Source organism: Ursus americanus, chromosome 24 (genome assembly GCF_024610735.1).
Source record: "Ursus americanus isolate L20-20 chromosome 24, mUrsAme1.1.p, whole genome shotgun sequence".
NCBI lineage: Eukaryota > Metazoa > Chordata > Mammalia > Carnivora > Ursidae > Ursus > Ursus americanus.
In genome coordinates, this window is record NC_142150.1 from 40,358,844 (window position 1) to 40,378,229 (window position 19,386).

The following is a 19,386-nucleotide window of genomic DNA, read 5'->3' on the forward strand; positions in this document are numbered from 1 at the left end:
CCTGTGGAGTCTTGGCAAGCTGGGGTCACTCCTTATAGATGGGTGTCGGGTCGAGTTAACCATTACCCTGTGGGTGGCCCTGCCCTTTGGCCCCCAGCTGGCAGGGAGAGTCGGGGAGCATCCTGCAGGGAGGGCCAGGAGCATTCACAGCCGCCTCGATTTCTGCATCAGTCACCTAGAAGGGACCCCCAGGGGTATCAAGTCCACACAGGCACACTGAGGCCCAGATAGGGACAAGGTCTCAGCCAGATCTCCCAGTAAAACGGAGGCCAAGCCCGAATAGGAACTCAGAGCCCCTGTTAGAGCAAGACTGGGCCAACTCCCGGCCATCCCCACCTCTGTCTCCTCAGTGCCACTTGTAATATAGTTTTTAAAGATTTTATTTATTTGAGAGAGAGAGAGAGAAAGAATGAGCAGGGAGAGAGTGGGAGGGAAAAGCAGACTCCCCGCTGAGCAGGGAGCCCGGTGCGGGGCACGATCTCAGGACCCCAGGATCATGACCCAAGCCAAAGGCAGACTCCTAACCAACTGACCCACCCAGGCGCCCCTCCTCAGTGTCGTTGGATTCCTGGCATATCCAGCCCTGGCTGCTGGAGCAGGTTTTGAATTCAAATGCCATCCTTGCTGGACATAGGTTGTGTGACTTTGGGCAATTCACTTAGCTTCTCTGAACCTGTTTTTTTTTTTTTAAGATTTTATTTATTTATTTTGACAGAGATAGAGACAGCCAGCGAGAGAGGGAACACAAGTAGGGGGAGTGGGAGAGGAAGAAGCAGGCTCATAGCGGAGGAGCCTGATGTGGGGCTCGATCCCATAACTCTGGGATCACACCCTGAGCCGAAGGCAGACGCTTAACCGCTGTGCCACCCAGGCGCCCCTGAACCTGTTTTCTTAGCTGTAAAATGGGAACAATAGACCTATTTCACAAAACAGGTGCTGTTTCCATTAAAGAAGACCACATCGATAGAAATATCTAGCCCAGTGTCTGCACATCAAAGGAGCCTGGTAAATTTTAGCCACTCCTGCCTCACCTGGATCCTAAAATGCACAGACTGGCGTTAAAGGAAGAAAGGGGATCTGGAAGAATTCTTTGTCTGTATCCTGCAGGGGTCCCAGCTTATGGGAGGACATGGAACTCTTAGAGGGGGGCCATTCTAGAGGACAGAGCCAGGGAAGCCCATTCTTCCTTGGCGAGGTGACTTCCTCCTCCATCCCCTGACTCTATCTGGAATCCATTCGTCTGTTCAGCCATCCATCCACCTATTTATTCACCCATCCATCCATCCACCCACCCACCCACCCATTTATCCATCCCCTTTTCTATCCTCCCACCCTCCCACCTCTCCGTTCGTCTAGTCACTCCTGCACTGATACCTGCAAGCTTCCTTCCTTCATTCCGCTCTGCGCAGGACCCATGCTAGGCCCTGAGAAGGAAAAGGTGCCCAGGTCCAGGTCCTGGGAGACTCAGATTCAAGTACAGCAGGGAGACAGGCAGGCTTTGGGCTCAACCATGTGGTAGGTGCCCCCATAAAGGGAAGACCAGCGTGTTCCCAGTGGGGAGGATGAGGAATTCCACCTGAGAGGGGATCTCCCAAGGTTGAGAAGGCATTCAGCATGCAGAGAAGGCGGGGGGCAGACCATCCATGCAAATGGCCCAGCCTGCTCACAGGGAGAGGGAGAGGAAGGCACCCAGTACTCTGTACACACGCTGACCTGCTTCCAGCCGCAGAGAGCCAGGCAGGACTGGGGAGGTCCCTGGGGCTGTGCCTCCTCCCACCCTCCATGGCCTATTCTGCTTTGGGCCTCTGCCCAATGGTTGTCCCAAAGATGCCAGAAGAGCCAGGGGAGCTAGGCCGCCGTACAGTGTGTGTGTGTGTGTGTGTGTGTGTGTGTGTGTGTGTGTGTCTGTGTGATTTCACGGCCCACTCTCAGAGCAGCCCCCTTCCTGCTCACAACCCTGTTTCATGGGCGCCACCTGCCCCTCCCCCTCCCGTGTCCGTCTCCCCGTGTGCTGCTGGTCAGGAGGATTACATGTTAGCCCAGGAGGACTACGGATGGGGTCTAGCGTGATCGGTGACATCACAGAGGCACAGCAGGAAGCCAGTTTTGGGCCTGGTGATTATCAGCACTAATCACTCAGGATATGACCTTGCGTCTTATCAGAAGCTGGTCTGCGTTGGGAGCACACACATTCCTGAGGACGCAGAAGGCAGACGGGCAGTGGGAGGGACATCAAGATCGGCTGATAAGTTGAAGAACAGACACGGTAATGACACCACGAGGCAGCACCCCGTGTCCCTGCCACCCCCTCCTGGAAGGATTTAGCTGCTTGAACATGGGACGTTCCAGACACGATACGTGGAGAAGAGTGTGTAACATGTGTGTGACTATCTGAGAACTCCAGCTCAGGGCGTTGGAATCAGCTGCCGTCTACACTGCTGTAGGCAAGGGACATAAATCGGTCAATTTTCCTTTCCCCATCCTGGCTCGGTGGGTGGCGTGGCCCCTCCCTGAACATTTTTTTAAGACCATGTTACAGCATTGTAAGTCAAAGCCAAGCATTGTAAGTCAAAGCCAAGGTCTGGAGCACAGGGAGGAGAGGGCTGGGGTATGTACCCTGCTACAAAACCTGGGGCCCGATATGCCTTCGTCCGGAGATTCCAAACACCCAAAGTACAGGGACGAGCTGTTGGCAGCATGACTCAAGATAGGTTTTCCAAAATTCCTAGAACAAGTAAAGTTGAATTTGTCTCTTAAAAAAAAATCCCCTTTTGTGGTAGGAAAGAAAAGAATGAAAAGGCACATAGGGATTTAAAAGAAACACAAAGAATGGAGTCAGAAGAGATCTTACAAATGTTAAGTTGATTTACAAGAGCTGCTCTGGGCAGTTAACAGTTGACAAGAAGAGCTAACTTTGAACCTACCTACATGGCACTTAGAAGTCCTTGTGGCAAGAGAAAGCCACGGCCGGCCGCGGCAGCCAGCATAAAACAGCCCGACAGAGTGGGGAAAGCGTAGGGATGAAGGCGGGGTTTGCTTTTTATTATGAAAGAAAGAGTGACTTCTCGGGAATCTTAACAGAGGAAAGGCTTATCTCACGCCCAGAGACGAGGCACCAGGATACAGAATGACAGGTGTTCCGACTGCTGGGCTGTCCCCATCGCCTCACAGAGCCCAGGTGGGAAGGGGACATTTGAAGCAAACAAGCGAAAGACAAAGGCTCAGAAGCCCTACAGATAGGATTAAAATCTAAACTTCTCTTTTGCTTTTGAAAAAATGTTAATCTATCAAAAGGCCCGCGTTGACGGCATTAGAAAATAATCCTAAGAGCCCCTTGTCAGTACCGCGCTCGAGTTGACCAGGTAACTTCTTTCTAAACCTCCATGTGTACATGTATGTCTTTAAACCAAAGCCTGGGGGGCTCAGTCGGTTAAGCGTCTGCCTTTGGCTCAGGTCATGATCCTGGGGTCCTGGGATCAAGTCCCACAGTCAGGCTCGCTGCTCGGCGGGGAGCCTGGTTCTCCCTCTGCCTGCCGTTCCCCCTGCATGTGTGCGCGCTCTCTCTCTCTCTGACAAATACATAAATAACATCTTTAAAAAAAAAAAGGACTTTTGCTTCTAAAGTGGGTCAATCCATCCTGACGCCGAGCTTGTCTTCAGGCGAGGGCCATTTCGCCCCAGGTAAGGGAAGGACTTACAGGGGGTGGGAGGGTGGGGGTGGCATTTTCCCGCCTTGTTCTCTTCTAAGTCTCACTTTTTTTTTTTTAAGATTTTATTATTTATTTGACAGGACGAGAGAGCCCAGGTAGGCAGAGGGAGAGGGAGAAGCAGGCTCCCCGCTGAGTACGGAGCCCCATGTGGGACTCCTAAGTCTCACTTTTAATGGAAAATCGGTTATAACCTTACAGGAAGGGGAACTTCCCACCAGGAGGGGAAATCCTAACGTGACCCCAGAGTAAGTAACCCCCCCCAACACTCAGCTACCTCGAAGAAAGAGCCCTCCCCTTCCCTTCACAAACTCTATGCTCTGTCCGGAGAGCTACGCCTTTTGGACAAACACGCCTGATTAAATGGAAACAGTGGTCATGTCTCCTCACGCCCTCCCCACGAACGTACTAGACCGCTTCAGTGACGGAAAAAAGGGGGGGATGTAAAAAGGTTAAGAACTTGACCCCTCTCTCCTGGCCAAAGAAAGCAAGAGATATTCCCTGGGCATGAGGAATAAAAAAAAAAGACCTGGCTATTTCACCCTTTGAGTTACGGCTACCAGGCCAGTCACGAGAGGGGCAAAAAGGGGTGCCTGGGTGGCTCAGTTGTTAAGCGTCTGCCTTCGGCTCAGGGCGTGATCCCGGCGTTCTGGGATCGAGCCCCACATCGGGCTCCTCCGCTGGAAGCCTGCTTCTTTCTCTCCCACTCCCCCTGCTTGTGTTCCCTCTCTCACTGGCTGTCTTTCTGTCACATAAATAAATAAAATCTTAAAAAAAAAAAAAGAGAGCGGGGCAAAGGGGAGGCAGGGTGGAGAGCTGGGAGGGGTTTGATGGCTACAAGCCTAGTCCACTTTGTTTTTGTACTGGGAACATTTGTCGCGGGCTTCTGTCACTAGAAAGGGGGTCACAGTTGGCAGAGGGCGACGGTCTTCCAGGTAACCCTTCTCCCGGTCGACAGTCTGGGGAATGCGGATGTGGCCCCACGGTTGGCCGGCGGAGAAGTCGATGCTGTTGGCTGTCTCATGGGATCCAGTTAGGCGCCGGGCATTATGCAGGCCCCCTCGGGATTGTAGGCTCCAGTGTGGTACTGGTGCTCGGTTTCTCGATGGACTCCTCAAGGTACTTCCAACCGTTCTCCTCTCGCGTGGCCTTGGTGTCAAAGTTGGTGTGGACACCTGCACCATCCCAGTTCCCGGCAATGCGCTCAGGATCAAAGGTCGCTATCATTCCAAAGTCTTCACAGACTCGACGCAAGATGAAAAGGGCCACCCAGAGATGATCTCCCAGGTCAATGCCTTCTCGGGGTTCTGTCTGGACTTCCCCACTGGGCGGGCATGACCTCAGCATCTGTCCCAGCAATCTTGGTGCCGGCGTGCAAGCAGGCCCAGCAGAACCTCTACAATACCCCTGCCATAGGCTTTGTCGGCTCCCACGCCCCGGTAGTACGGACCTTGGGCCCTCCCCGAACATGCTGGATTGTGGTGCTGATGGAAACCACTTAAGGCAGCAAACGCATTTCCTTTTTTCCTACTTCGCTCCTTGATCCCACTGACGGCAAGAGTTCTCGGGTCCCTCCAGGAGCCCTGATCCATTGGTGCGAGCTCTTCCCATGTCCCCTCTCCTCCCTCTGGCCCAGCCCCTTGCAAAGCCTCCCCCCAGTCATCTCTGCCTTGGCTACCTTCACTGGGAAAAAAAACCAGACTCTCCGCCCACCCTGCACCTGTACCCTTGACCCTGAATGTGCCTGCAGAGTCACATGACCTCACTGGTCTTGCTGTAAACTTATGATCTCAAACCTCAGCACAGCCCAGCAATCCTGCTGTCTTTCCCCGTCCCGGCCTGCTCACTCTTCCACGCTCCTAGAGAGCAATTCCTCCGTCAGCTGCAGCTCAGGCTTCCTGGAACCCTGCTCCCCCAGCCCCATCCTCAGGGCTCCTCCCTCGGTCCTCCGCATCTTTGCTCCAGTGTCGCTTCTCCATGAGATTGTCCTGCTGCTTTACCTAAACCATGTTCCTTCACCTCCCTCAGGCTTCCTCCTCCCTTTCTCCTTCCATGTTTCTTCATCACATCTGTCCCCATCTGACTTACCCATTATTTCTCGTCTCCCCTCTGAGGATGGAAGTCCTACTGGGATAGGGCTCTTTGTTTTATTCACTGCTCGACCCCCGGAGCCCAGGACAGAGCCTGGCACACAGGAGACACTCAGCAAATGCCTGTCAAACAGAGGAGAAGCTGACTTGAACCAGCACAGCTCCCCTAGGATTTAAGGAGTGTCTGGGACAACCTCAAGGGATCAAAAGGTGGGCTCAGACCCCCGGGAAACAGCCCCATCTGAAGGAGCCCCGGCAGGACTGCTGAGCCAGCTGTGAGGGGGGCTGCCTAACACAAGTGCCCTCCTGAGATTGTGACATGGGACCCAGCAGTCCTCTGGAGCAGGGTGTTTCCAGATGATGATGCCACGGCATAGAGGGTGATGCTGCCGGGCTGCAGGGGTGCGCCCCCCTCTCAGGCAGGGAGAGCAGCCCCTTTAGGCTGGGCAGGCGTTGGGGGCCTGCTGGGGTACCCCACCCACCCTGCGCTCACAGGGCCTCTGAAGCCGGGGCGGAGGCGTGGGTCGATCGCTGGCAGTCGGCTAACAACACTTACTGGCAGTGCCAACCCCTGCGCGAGGCCGCACTAGGTCCCCAGGCCTCCGAACGGCCTCCGTGGTGGCCGCTGTGCTTAACCGCGTGTGACAGACAGAGAAGCCCGCGCGCTTACTCAGTAGAGGTCACGCCGGCTGGCACCGCGGCAGGGCTGAGAGGAGGACTCAGGAGCAGGGCCTCCTGTCCTCAGAGCTGCGCCACCTCTCAGCGTCGGGGCGGGGAGAGGCATCCCGGGCTGCCCCTCACGAGACTCGGAGTCATGGGGACACAGGAGGCTGATTTGCGAACCGGGCCTCAGTGCCTCGATGACAGAGAGGGCACAGCTTGCGACCCACACAGTAGCCTGCTTTGACTAGCAGCTCTGGGGAAGTGTGTGTGTGTGTGTGTGTGTGTGTGTGAGAGAGAGAGAGAGAGAGAGAGAGAGAGAGAGAGAGAGAGAGGAGACCTGGTAGCACGCTGGGGCCCACACAGCTTTGCCATGGGATCCCCCCCCCCCTTGGAAGGGCCTTCCTGACGGGGAAGCGGGACTGTGGGCTGCTGTGTCCACAGCAGTGGCTGCAGGGCCTGCGCTCAGGGCGGACGATGCCGCGGCCTCTGGGCCATCTGTCGGAGGGACGTCTGGGGTGGAGAGACCCCTCTCCTGCAGTAGTCACGTGCCGCGCGCTTGCTCCCTCCCGGGCTCAGATGGGACCCCGCTGACCACTGTGTTGGTAGAAGCCCTTCAATGGTCCCATTGATTTAACCCTTTCACTGTCTGTCCCACAAACCCCCTCAGTCTGAGGATCAGCTGATTCCCTTTGGGAAAATAGCAACAGGGCTGCTGGTGGAGGACTGGCCTCCAAGTGGGAGGTGGGGACTCCGGGAACCTCCCGGCGGGGAGGGAGCTGCTGACGGGTGTGAGGGCAGAAGGATGGCCACTGTCCTTTCCGCGTCCGACTACAGGACTTCTGCCCGGGGACGTAGCAGCACCCTTAGGGTTTATGGGGCTCTGAAAAAAATCACTCGGGAGGATGCTGACCCCTTTTTGTCTAATTTATTTTTTTTAAAAGATTTTATTTATTTATTTGACAGAGATAGAGACAGCCAGCGAGAGAGGGAACACAAGCAGGGGGAGTGGGAGAGGAAGAAGCAGGCTCCTAGCAGAAGAGCCTGATGTGGGGCTCGATCCCATAACGCCGGGATCACGCCCTGAGCCGAAGGCAGACGCTCAACCGCTGTGCCACCCAGGCGCCCCCCTTTTTGTCTAATTTAGCAAGCTTATTTCAGGATTCCTTCTGTTTTCTCCCTTGACTGTATATATATGTCGATGTCTCGTTGCCTCCATTAAACTAGTTCTGTCAGCTTGCTGGCGCCATCATCTTCCTCACAAAACAAAACTGAAGCACACTCCTTTGTTGTGTGGGAATTCTCTCTCTCTCTCTCCCTCTCTCTCTCTCTGGGAACACTGGGGAAGGGGTGCGGCCTCCGGACTGTCGGGTGTTGGGTGTTGGACCCTTGTGGAGCTCCCACCAGCAGTCCCCACCCCCGCCCTTGACTTGACCTCCAAAGGGGAAGAGATTTATTCAAGGTCTCAGGGCGGCTAGTGGCTCTTACCGCCCCTCCCTAGTCTCCTTCTGCCCTTTGGAGTTAGACCAAGAGACTCCGTTCTGGGCGGGGGGTGGCCCCCTTCCAGTCCCTCCCCAGCGCTTATCACTGGGACATTGCCCTTGAGGCTGACACCAACCAGACGGGGAACTTCTGGGGTGGTGGGAGCTCAAGGAGAACCAAGGATTGGGGTGGGGGACGTCAGTGGGGGCCCAGGGACCAAGCTCATTCTGGAGCTGGTGACCTCCCGCGCTACCCGACTCCCAGGGCCTACAGACATGCAGCGAGCGACGGCTCAGCTTTGGAGAAGTTTATTTCTGTGACCTGGAGAGGAGCCGCTGGCATGGCTTCCCAGGGAGGTGTCTAGTCTCCAGCCTGGGGCGCGGCCAGGGCTGACGCTGGTGTCTGTGGGTCGGGGAAGCCCCAGGCTACAGGAGGAACAGGGCTGCCTGCTGGGAGCCGGGCTGCTACAGGCACAGGCTGCTGAGTGCACGGCTGGGGAAGGTGTGCCCTTCCTTGCCACGGGCCACGGTGGGGCTGCCCGTGCACCTGGAACAGTGCCACCCCCTGGACGGCCTGGGCATCCTCCTGTAGGGCCTGGGCATCCTCTGGGAAGACCTGGGCATCCTCGGGGAAGGCCTGGACATCCTCGGGGAAGAGCTGGGCTCCGTCTGAGACAGCCTGGGCTCCCTCCAGAACAGCCTTCACTTCCTCCTCGAGGACCTTTGCTTCCTTCCTTAGGCTCTCATATGACAAGGTCGGCTGGAACGAAGGGTTGCGAGGCCCGGAGGTGGGTTCCCGACCCCAGGCAGGACTGTCGGAGGTGCCCTCACTGGGCTGGGAGGCAGGGAGGAGGCACCACAAAGAAAGGGGGTCCTGGGCTGAGGGCCTTACCAGGTTTTGCAGCCTCTCCCCCAGGGCCCGGTTGTCTGCTCGGACAGAGCTCAGTAAGTCCCAAAGTCTAGAATTGAAAGAGACCCCTTCAGCCCGCAGCCTCTTGTCCGAAGCAGCTTCCTCCACGCCCAGCACCCGCCTCCTGTGTGAGCTGTGTGACCTGAACAGCCACCTGGGAGCAGGGTCCGCTCTCGTCATGGCAAAGCCACAGGAGGGGAGGGAATGTTCTTCCCAAGTGACTGGCGCAGGAGACCCAGATGGAGATGACATGTGTTTTTTCTCTTCTTTAGCAAGAGAAGGGCCGGCCGCTCTGGGGCGCGGGTTAGCCATTCCACTCTGTTGGGCTGGAGTGGGGACCGTGACAGAATTCTGTGTGCTTCCAGGCCAGCAAGAGAGTCAAGCCTGGAACCCGCCCTGCCTGAGTGCTCTGGGTGTGAACGGAAGTGCTGACCGCTCAGATCCATGCTATGGGGGCCCACGTGCTGCCCCGAGGGACAGTGTCACGCGCTGCCCCACTCCCTAATCTCTGGCTCCAGGCAGAGATCTGACCCTGGTGTCACTACAGAGGGGCCAGTGCCCATGGAATGTCGCAGACCTAAACTCCAGAGCCTGATATCCAGAGACCAGACCCCCCACCCCTGCTGCTCCACTGACCAAACTACCCTGTCAAGTTCTTCGGCAATTAAAGGGGGGAGGTCCCTTACAGGCGGCCTGTAGACTGCTTGCAGACCAGGTGTGTCAGCATGCAGTTGACTGATGGGAAAGAGCGGTGGCCCCAAGCCCCAAGCAGTGGGGCAGGTCCTGCTCACACAGGACACTGATGCTTGGGAGGGAAGGGACCTGCTGGCCAGTAAGGAGGTCACACAGAGCAGAACAGTGAGAAGGCATGGGACGGAGGGAAGGAGGAGGGGCAAGGAAAGGTGCTCACCCACAGCCATCAAGCCCCAGGCCCTGACCTCAGTGGGGGTAAACCCTGTCACCCTATCTGTCCCCACCTGCCCCAGCCCAGCCCAGCTCACCTCATGCAATCATTCTGCAAATGGCCGATTTCCTTTGAGGTCCGCCGGGGCCCCCAGTCTTCCTTGTCCAGGAACCGGCACTCCTGGGTCTCTAAGTCCCTGGGATGCGTGCACAGGGAGGGTTCGACCAGAGGGTCTAGAGGCTGAGGGAGGGTGGGGTGGGCAGCATGGCGGGGGGGGGGGTGTGGAGGCAGCCCGAGGCACAGGGCCTGCCCCTGGGTCTCCCCTCTCCCCACCCCAGGTGGAGCCCTGGCCCAGGTCTGAATGTTAGCGGAGAGAAGCCCCCTCTGCGCTCCTCCCCTGCGCACATGCACGTGGCCTTACTCTTCAGGGTCTTTGGACTCAGTGGGCTCCGCCGTGCTCAGGAGGGTAAACAGGAAGGTCACGGTGGGTTCTGTTTGCGGGTCCGGCTTCTGCTCTGGAGTAGACGGCTCTGGGGGAGGTGTCGCGGCCCCATAGCCCAGGCAATGCCACCCTTCCTGCCACCCCTGCTCTCTGCCTTGGGAAGCCCTGGGGCTTCCTGTCACCTCTAAGCCTGGCTCCCCGGAGACCTGAGGGTCTTCTGGCTTCGGCTTCTCAACACGCTCTGCCTCCGGCTTCACCACGGGCTTGGAGTGGGCTTTCCATCTGCCCCTGGGAGACTGAAGGACACGAAGACCAGTTGGCAGGACATGTCCACTGTCCTGCCGGTTTCCCCCTTGCCGGCCCTGTCTGGTTTTCCTGGGGCAGCCTCCGGTCTGGAGAGCTGCCACCCCCCAGTTCTGTCCAGGAAACCAGACCCCTCAAGATAAGGGTAAGCACATTTAGCAACTAAAATACAAGGACACATGGAGCGATCTGAATTTCAGATGAAAACCAAGTACTTTTAAAGGTATCAGCATATGCCATGCAATGTTTGGGAAATACTTATACTAAAAAAATGATTCATTACTTATTGGAAATTCAAATTTCGCTAGGTGGCCTGCTTTTTATCTGGCAACATGCTACATGCTAACAATATTTCATGAACTAGACTCAGTTCGTGAACTTGCAAATGCCAAGTTATCGGGTATGGGGGCACAAGGGGCGCCCTGTTGAAAGGAATCCTATAGAACCTTGTAAAAAAACTGGAGAATCCCTCCCATTTTGGGTATAGAAATTATCAACTGGACACAGAGAAGCAAATAGTGAGGCATTCAAGCCCCTGTGTTATGAACACACCCTTGCTTGTAACCCCCTAGATAGTCCGCTGTCCCCGAACAGGGGTCTGCGCAGACCGGCCAGGAGCCTCGCTTCCCAACACCAGCCCGGTGTCCCCACCTCCACGCTCTTGCGCATGCTCTCCTCCCCTCTCCGCAGGCTGAACTGGACCTGCTCTTTTCTCTCCAGAGCAAACGCGCCTCCCCTGGGACCCCCTTGGCCAGGTTCACAGGGGAGCCAGAGCTGGGCTGAGCCTGAGGATGCGTCTGTCTCTACGTGGTGGGGTTAGATGTCCCACCAAGCAGGCTTGAAATAGCAGCTTCTCCCCACGTGGCAGGTCTCAAGTCAATAGATGGCATCATCCCCATTTTTCACTCCCAGATTCTTCCGAATCTTGTACATCTGCAGGCCTAACGGTGGAGGACAATCCAATCAGACAGCAGGTAGTGACCTCAGATGTGTCCTTCACGCCGAGCTCCATCTGGCCTTTGGATAGGCCCGTGGGTTGCAGCAGGGATCCCATGTCATGAGCTCTCGGCAGTACATTGAGCCTTTCCAGGTGGCCTAAAATATTGTAATTCTTGTCCACACGATGGTAACAGGATCTTGGTGGCCGGCGAATCCTGTGGGGGTGGCGGAGGGTTGCCTAACTGGGGACTCACTGAGCTCCAAGGTAATACCAATGCTCACGTCACCGGGTTTGACTTGTCCCAGGGGGAGCTGGCAGTGGGTAACGAGATCTACGGAACTAACCAGGACCTTTGCCCCTGGTAACATCACTTTGGTAACTAGGTCTAAAGACATGACTCCAAAGGAAATAAAAATAATTTACACAGAGGCCAGTTTACACCAAGAAGAAAAACTGGAAGCAGGCTAAAGGGCCCCAATATAAGAAAAGGTCAGTAAGCCATGGCATGAACGTGATCGAGCACAGTTCACTGTGCAGTTAATGGTTCCCGGGAAACGCTGGTTGACCAACGGCTGTCTGGGGGACACGCCTCGGCAGGGTCCTGAGAATACAGACAGACAGGTGAGTGTGACCTGGTTCTGCCCAGGAGAAGCTCCCAGGGCCGGGGGAGGGCCCAGGTTCCCAGGTGACCCCAGCGCAGGGAGAGGTGCCTGAACAGAAGCTGGTACAGACCGCCCCGGCCACGAGAGAAAGGAGCCACACGTTGGGCTCAGAGCTCCAGGGACTCCACCACGAATGTGCTGGTTAAGCATCAAGAAGTGGGGGATCCTGGCAAGAGGAGAGCAATCCAAGAGGGAGCAGTTTGCAACAGGCCAGTGCCAAAGGGCACCCCCGCTGGGACATAGCGTGAGGGGGCCTGGGCCATGGCCCCCAGGGGACAAGAAGGCACCGGCGAACTTTGTGTGTTTCTGTGTGGGTTGTTGGGGCCATTAACTGGGAGGGATGAGGGAGACACTGGGGGCAGGAAGCCGAAGATCGTGGGAATGGAGAGGCAAGCACACCCTGCTCCATGTGACAGGTGTCTACACGGTGAATACCAGGGAACATGTGCAGTGCAGGAGACGCGGTTACACCACAAAAGGAAGCCTCATGATGGTCTGTATCTCTTTGAGACCCTGCTTTCCATTCTTTTGGGTGTTATACCCAGAAATGGAATTGTATCGAAGGTTGTTTTAAGCAAAGGAGAAACAGATCATATTTTGTCTTCTAGGAAACAGTCTGGCCGCAGTGTAGACAGGAGGTGAGACGTGGCTAGGAGGCCAGTGCTGTCCAATGGCTGTGGGGCAGAGGGATGTTGAAGTTAGGGCTGATGGGACGGGGTGAGGGAGAGGGTAGGGCTGCGGACGACCCCTGGGCTCCCGGATTGTGCTGCTAGGTCAGCGGGGGGATGCCGGCGGCATAGGCAGCACAGGTGAGGCGAGCTGGTGGATGAGCTGAGTTTGAGAGGACTTCTGAGTTGAAATGTAGTTCTAGAGAATAGTTCTAGATTCTGGTTCGGAGCTCAGGAGGGAGGTATGGGATGGAGATCAAGACTGGCCATGAATGAGCAAAAGCGTGGCCCAGAGAGCCTGTCCTCGTCTGGGCAGAGCCAGCAGGTTGGAAAGAGGGCCCAGGACTGAACCTGGGTGTCCTGATATTTCAGGGGAAGTCAGAGGGGCCAGCAGTGCCATGGCTGAGAGTGTGACAGACCCTACCCCGTCTCACTGATCATCAGGGGGGATGCTGGTTGCTTCTGCCTGAGAAGTAGTGGGAGTGGCCTTGGTACCTATATCCCTGGGCCTCCCTGAGCCAAGTGGGAGAATTCCAGATGGAGGGGCTGGGGCTCCCCGGAGGCCTCCTTTGCAGGCAGCCCTACCTTGTGGGAGCAGATGGGACTGCACAGAAAAAACCCATGTGAGGGCAGAGCAATGATCACAGGGCTCCTAGAGGCCAGGCTGGTAGTCCCCCGTACAAGGGGACAACCCTAGTGACACAGCCCGAAGAAGGCTTGGCTTCCTGGGTCTCCCACCTTCGCCTCTGCCGCTGCCTCGATTAAAACAGTCTTCAAATAAGCAGAAACTTTTTAATCGGGATTTTTTTTTATTCAAACAACAGCAACACAATTTTTCCTTATATTCCACAGTCTTAATTTTTCAGGGACAGAGAGAATTTGCAACGATGACATCAACTCCACATCACCTGGTGACTCCCGACTCTGCAGGACTAGGACACTTCCCAGGAGTTCCGCCCCACCAGCCGGCAAGGACAAGAATTCTTCGGCTGTCCAACTCCGGGGCATCCGCGCCCGCCCCGGCAAGGGGACTTGCTGGTGGCCAGAGTGGGTTTGACAAAGCACGAAGCGACGAACAGGTAGCCCCGGGCTCCCAGGCCTTGCAAGGGCTTTCATTAGTGCCCGCCAGGCCTGCCCTGGGGTCTCAAGTCCCCTGACTGAGCACGAGCGCATCTTCCCCGACATTCTGCTACCCATTAGCCCTGCCGCGTTCCTCGCAGCCTCTGCTGCCATGACCCTGGGAACGTCAGGAGATGCACCGGCGTGGAGGTAGCTAGAAGGTCTAGGATAAGGATTAGGGCCGTACAACCTGTTTTCCCCTCTAGAGTGTGGCAGACTCTTGGTTTTATAAGAAATAGGTATGAGTGACAAGCAGGCACCTTGGGCCACAGCCCCCTTCCCTGGGCAGGTGTCTGGTCCAGAGGCCCGGGCCTCAGTTTCCAGCAACTGGCGGCCACACCCGGACACGCAGTCTTTGCCCCAAGCAGCCAGTGCCCCAGCCGCCTGGCGTTTAACCGAACGTCTCAACAGCGGAGCACAGTGATCAAACACAGCTTCTCCGAGTAAACGCTTCTGGTCGGAGACCCAAGTCAAGGCTTCCTCCCTCCTTCAACATGTAAAATTCTAGTGTCCAGTGTCTTCCTCTCACAGACAGAACTCTCCCCAGCCCACACATTCTCTCCTGGCTCATCTACAGAATCTAAGAGGGAATCCAAGCCTCTTTACATAAATAGGCTGGTGGCTGGGAACCAGGACCCCGATGGAAAACAATGCAGGGGGAAGGCCTGAGGCCGCTGTGCCTCGGGGCTGGGGTCTGGCTGGTGCAGAGTAGTCCCTTTCCCAGCAACGGCCCAGGTCCCCGCTCACCAGCAATCCCAGCCCTCTCCCCTCCTCCGGCTGCGCCAGCAACTCCTACGCCCTAGTGTTTGGCCCAGCTGGAAAGTGGCGAGGCTCTGCTGGGAGGCAGGGAGAGGCTGGTGGGTCAGGCCAGACACAGGACAGCAGTGCGTGGCCGGGCCCAGCGAGCCCCATTTCCTGAGACGGCTGTTGCCAGCGCACGAGCCCTCAGAGGAACGCAGGCCTCACGTAGCAGCAGCTTATGTACAGGGCACGAGGCCACGGGAGGGGCCCCAAGCATCTTCCCCATGGGGAGGAGGAGCTATGCACAGGGAGGGAGAGGACGGCCAGGGACATCCCCACATCTCATTCAACCAGGAGGTCGAACTGCTCAGCAGCTTCAAACTCCGCATTCATGGCCGCAGCCCATTCATCCAGCTCAGATTTCTAGGGGGAGAGAAAAAGGGGGCAGGTGAGTGAGAAAGGGGGAAGGGGGCATGCTGGCCAGAGCACTCGTACCCAGACCCCGCAGGCACTGAGCCCCAGGCCGGCCCAAGCCCGGCGGCCTCCCGGCACGTCTGGTGCGACAGCGGAGCAAAGCCCTGGCCCTCACTCACCAGGATCTCCGGCACCTTTCTCTTCTTGCGCTTCTCCTTCACGGCTGGCGGGGAGATTCCGGGGAGAGTTGTATCTGGGGCCCAGGGCTTCACAGGGACCCTGGGGGCCTCGGCTAACTTGGAACACACCACAGGTGAGACTTGGGCCAACTCTTCTGACCCCAGCAGCCCCTCGAAACCAAAGCAAGACCGGCGGCCCGGGGTGGAAGTGGAGGCGGAGCCGAAGGTCTCCAGCCGGCTGTAGGATCGCCTGACCTTCTTGGACATTTCCAAGTCCCTGGCGTCCAGCTCTTCTTCCCTGGAGCTGGACTCAACGTTCAGGGGGTGCAGCACCGGGGTGGTGGTGGGAGTGACGGGTAGGTCACGTGCCTTGAAGAGGTCCTCCTTAGCAGGCTCCTTGCTAGGAGGGTTGTTTTCCTTCTCCAAGAAAAAAGCAATCTGCACCGGGACAGAGAGAGCGCGCCTCCTTGTTAGTTAGTGGTTATTACTTACTTCCAGAAAGGTCTGAGGAGATTTGGAGTAGAAAGACCCATAGGACACTTTAAAAGGAAAAGGGAAGACAGATCAGGCAACAAATCGGACCTTGAGACAGATGTGGGGAGGAGAAGAAAAGAAGAATCTGTCCTTGCTTCTGAGCCCACTCTGGTAATGCAAGGAGACCTCTCACCACGGGATGTTGTCAGCTCTGCCTCCCAACAAAGAGACCAGAATCTAGCCTCCCCTGCTGACCTCAAGCCCCCATCACATCACCTAGACCTGACTGCTCTGCCTGCTTCCACCCGGGCCCTCTGGTCCACATGTCACACAGCTGGCAACGGCTTTCCCTAACATGTCCATCCAGTCAGCGACCACTTCCCTGTCACCGGCCCAGTTCCAGGTAGTTTCTAGGCACTGGGCCTACAGCCGGGAATAAAACAGCCCTGTCTCCAGGGAGCTTCCATTCTGGTGGCGGTAAAACGGGTAATGAACAGGGAAAAATCACGTAGCACGTTAGAAGCGTTAAGTGCTTTGGAAAAAACCAGAGCGATAGCACTGGGGGTGGGTTGGGATTTTAAGTAGGTCGAGATCGACGTAGGCCTCACTGGGGGGCTGTCTGAGCTAGAACTTGAAGGAGGTGAGGGAGTGAGTCACATGGAGGTCAAGTGTTGTAGGCAGAGGGAACAGAAGGTGCCAAAGTCCTGAGGTGCGGGTATGCCTGGAAAGGTACAGGAACAAGGCCAGAGGCGAGAAGAAGTGAGGAGAGGAACTGAAGATGGGGTCGAGAGGTAATGGGGGCTGCTAGAGGGCCTTCTGTAGGACACTGGAAGGGGAGGCCCATGGAAACCCTTGTTCTGAGACCCAGGGAGCCACGGCAAGGTTGTGAATGGGGAAAGGCCTAGTCTCACATGTGTATTAAGAGGTTCACATGCTGGCTCCTTAAAATTCCACTCTCAGTTCAAATGCTGCTTCCTCGGAGAAGCCATTTCTTACCACAGAACAGGGACCAGCCGCTCGGCCACTGCTCTTTACGTCCGCCCCAACCACCTCTCCTGTACGCTGGTCACCTATCACCCTGATGAGAACATGAGCTTCTTGAGAGCAGGAATCTTCATCTGTCTGGCTGACCCGGCCTCTGGCCAGCACCTTCCGCAGAACCCTGTGTGGGACAGGTGTTCAATACTCACTGACTTAATGTACCCAAAACGCGGCACTGAGCTTTCTGGCAACCAAGACACCATAGGAAACAGGACAAATTCGGTCACTCCTGTGGTCTAACAGAAGGAATGACTTTGGTTATCAAGAGAGACACTTCCTGGCTACAAACACGGGCAATCTGAGGCTTAGTAATGAGTCTGAGTAAAAGGGAGGCTGTGCAAAGCAGGGGTTAGCCCTGACGACCTCTTCCTCATCCCCTACAGCAAGCAGTCCCACAAGTCCTTTGCAGCTTCGTTTCCTCAAAAAGTCATCAAACTATCGCTCAACCCACAAGAATGAGTGATTACCACGGGAAGGCAGAAGTCCCTGCCTGCAGGACAACATGCGAGCATTCAGATTCAGAGAAGGCCTAAGGAGAAACAGGACAGTGACGGGGCACAAGTGGTCAGGGGAGCCTTCTGGGAGGTGTCCTTTCAGCGAAGTACTGTGTGATGGGAAGGTCATGTGATGAGAGGAAGGGCGGAGCATCACTCTGCCCTCACCTTACTTCAGGCCTCCGCCATCTAGTTGCAGGGTTCCTGTCCAGTCTCCTTACCTGGTCTTGGGGTCCCCAGCAGGCTGTTTCCACCCTAGTCTCCACCCAGACCCCAGAGAGATTTTTTCCGAAACACGCAAGCATGCCTTAGTGACTACCTGGTGCGAGACTCCCCAAAGGCTCCCACGGTGCCGGGGACGAAGCCCAAGCTCCTGAGTGTGGCGTTCACACCTTCTGGCTCAGCGTGCTCCAACCCCTCACAAGATCCGCCACAGACACACCAACAATCCACTGTCCTCCAGACCTCAGGATTTTCTTTGTGAATTCCAGGTGTCTCCCAACCCAGCTTCCTTTGCCCAAACACTACTACTTGTCTTTAAAGACTCAGTTGAAATATTTCTTCTTAAACAGCCACAGGGCCAGCTGGTCTGCGTTAGGGTGCCTTCATAATTCATAACATCTAGTACTTTCTTATTGCAGTCCTCAGCACGCTGTGCTGTTATCACTTGCTCGTCTGTCTTTCTCCCCACTTGACGTAAGCTCTGTGTGCTTCTAAAAGGCAGCTACCATTTCTCACTTATTTTATCTGCAGGGACAGGTTTTCTGCTCACGGAACATTCTTTTTTTTTTTTTTTTAAGATTTTATTTATTTATTCGACAGAGATAGAGACAGCCAGCGAGAGAGGGAACACAAGCAGGGGAAGTGGGAGAGGAAGAAGCAGGCTCCTAGCGGAGGAGCCTGATGTGGGGCTCGATCCCAGAATGCTGAGATCACGCCCTGAGCCGAAGGCAGACGCTTAACCGCTGTGCCACCCAGGCGCCCCTGCTCACGGAACATTCTTAATAACGTCTGCTAAAACAGTAAAAATGCTGTACACTTATCTTACAACAACCTGTTCTCGCAAATTGAGATGGACTAGAGAAAAGGAATACTTAGGACACAGCTCAGGTCTTATAGGAAGACAGTAGAGAACATCAGTACATCAAGACTTAAACTATAATATAATATAGAGAATATTACCACTTAAACTATATTATATAAACCTATAAATATAGGTTTATCAGGATGTACACCCCCCCCTCCCTCGGTCCTAAGTGGAGGAAGATCTGTACCTCAAAACTGCTCCCTGGGCAGGTGTGATCAGCCAGTACATCCTGGCCCATCTCTAGAATGCCCTGGATTTCATCCCGCTAAGCCGATAAAAATGAACTCACCCTTGGGCTCCTTCGAGGCGTGTGGACAGGCGGGATCTGTGGAGACAATAAGAATTGATAACATAGCCACCCCCAATTTTGGCTCCCAACCCACAAACCCTCTCTCAATCCTCACCTCTACAGAACGGGCTACAATCTTCTTCAAAACGATGGGCTTTCTGATTGGAGCCGCATGGGGTGCCTAGAAAAGAGGAGTGAATATGAGCTCCACGTTAGTCCAGCGGCCTCCGGGGCAGAAACTGAGGAAGCCGGGGCTCACCTTGGGCCAGATTTCAGGGAGGGTGCTCGGGAGATCAGAGCCTGATTTCCGCTGGGATCTCCGCAGAGACTGAGTAGGAGATGGGGCCACGGGCCCTGGGAAGAGAAAAAAGTTAGGACGTAGGGGAAGACTCTAGGCCTCAGAGTCTAGAGAACAGGTTCAGGAGTGAGCGAGAGAAGGTTCCCAAACAAGCTCCTTCCCGGGGGAGTGAGCCTCCTAGAGCGGTGGGGGAGGGCCTCCTCACGGGACTCCGTCCCTCAAACGGCCCGGCCCCAGGCCCCCACGCGCCTTCCGCTCACCGGAGCGCTGGGCGGCCCCTCCGGACCGCGTTCGCCTCTCGGACATGTTAGCCTTGGTCTGGATCTTGGCCGCCGTCCCTGCCGCCGGAGCTCGCGCCAACCCAGAGTGCCGACGGAGACCTAAACGTTCGAATTACCCGCTCTGCCTGGAGGAAGCGGAAGTGACGCAAGGCGGGCGGGCCGCTGTGTTCCGTTCACCGTTCAGCGGTCTTCACGTACAGCG

The 19,386-nt window shown here is 56.0% G+C and overlaps 2 protein-coding genes across 2 annotated transcripts; both read right to left on the bottom strand.

Annotated features, from left to right (window-relative positions):
* Positions 1-7,384: 7,384 nt before the first annotated feature.
* LOC123778382 (uncharacterized) lies at positions 7,385-11,166 on the bottom strand. The gene is made up of 4 exons (XM_087855215.1): positions 11,149-11,166; positions 10,174-10,610; positions 9,850-9,948; positions 7,385-8,897 (listed from the first exon to the last, which is right to left on the bottom strand). The coding sequence occupies exons 1-4, from the start codon at positions 11,164-11,166 to the stop codon at positions 8,300-8,302; spliced, it is 1,152 nt and encodes a 383-aa protein (XP_087711341.1). The 3' UTR covers positions 7,385-8,299.
* Positions 11,167-13,570: 2,404 nt separating this feature from the next.
* On the bottom strand, positions 13,571-19,309 carry LOC123778324 (sororin). Its single transcript, XM_045775592.2, has 6 exons — positions 19,164-19,309; positions 18,865-18,959; positions 18,721-18,786; positions 18,606-18,641; positions 15,221-15,658; positions 13,571-15,050 (listed from the first exon to the last, which is right to left on the bottom strand). Exons 1-6 carry the CDS (start codon positions 19,207-19,209, stop codon positions 14,970-14,972), a joined length of 762 nt encoding a protein of 253 aa, XP_045631548.1. The 5' UTR covers positions 19,210-19,309; the 3' UTR covers positions 13,571-14,969.
* Between the last annotated feature and the right edge of the window lie 77 nt (positions 19,310-19,386).

What these genes read in the sequence shown, in the direction of transcription:
- LOC123778382 (XM_087855215.1), bottom strand. An exon ending in GAGTCCAAAGACCCTGAAGA is followed by an intron (nt 9,949 to 10,173) that starts GTAAGGCCACGT and finishes CACGCATCCCAG; the next exon opens with GGACTTAGAGACCCAGGAGT. An exon ending in TTGCAGAATGATTGCATGAG is followed by an intron (nt 8,898 to 9,849) that starts GTGAGCTGGGCT and finishes TTTCAATTCTAG; the next exon opens with ACTTTGGGACTTACTGAGCT.
- LOC123778324 (XM_045775592.2), bottom strand. Translation starts at nt 19,209, where the DNA reads ATGTCCGAGAGGCGAACGCGGTCCGGAGGGGCCGCCCAGCGCTCCG. An exon ending in AGGGGCCGCCCAGCGCTCCG is followed by an intron (nt 18,960 to 19,163) that starts GTGAGCGGAAGG and finishes TTCTCTTCCCAG; the next exon opens with GGCCCGTGGCCCCATCTCCT. An exon ending in TCCCTGAAATCTGGCCCAAG is followed by an intron (nt 18,787 to 18,864) that starts GTGAGCCCCGGC and finishes CCTCTTTTCTAG; the next exon opens with GCACCCCATGCGGCTCCAAT.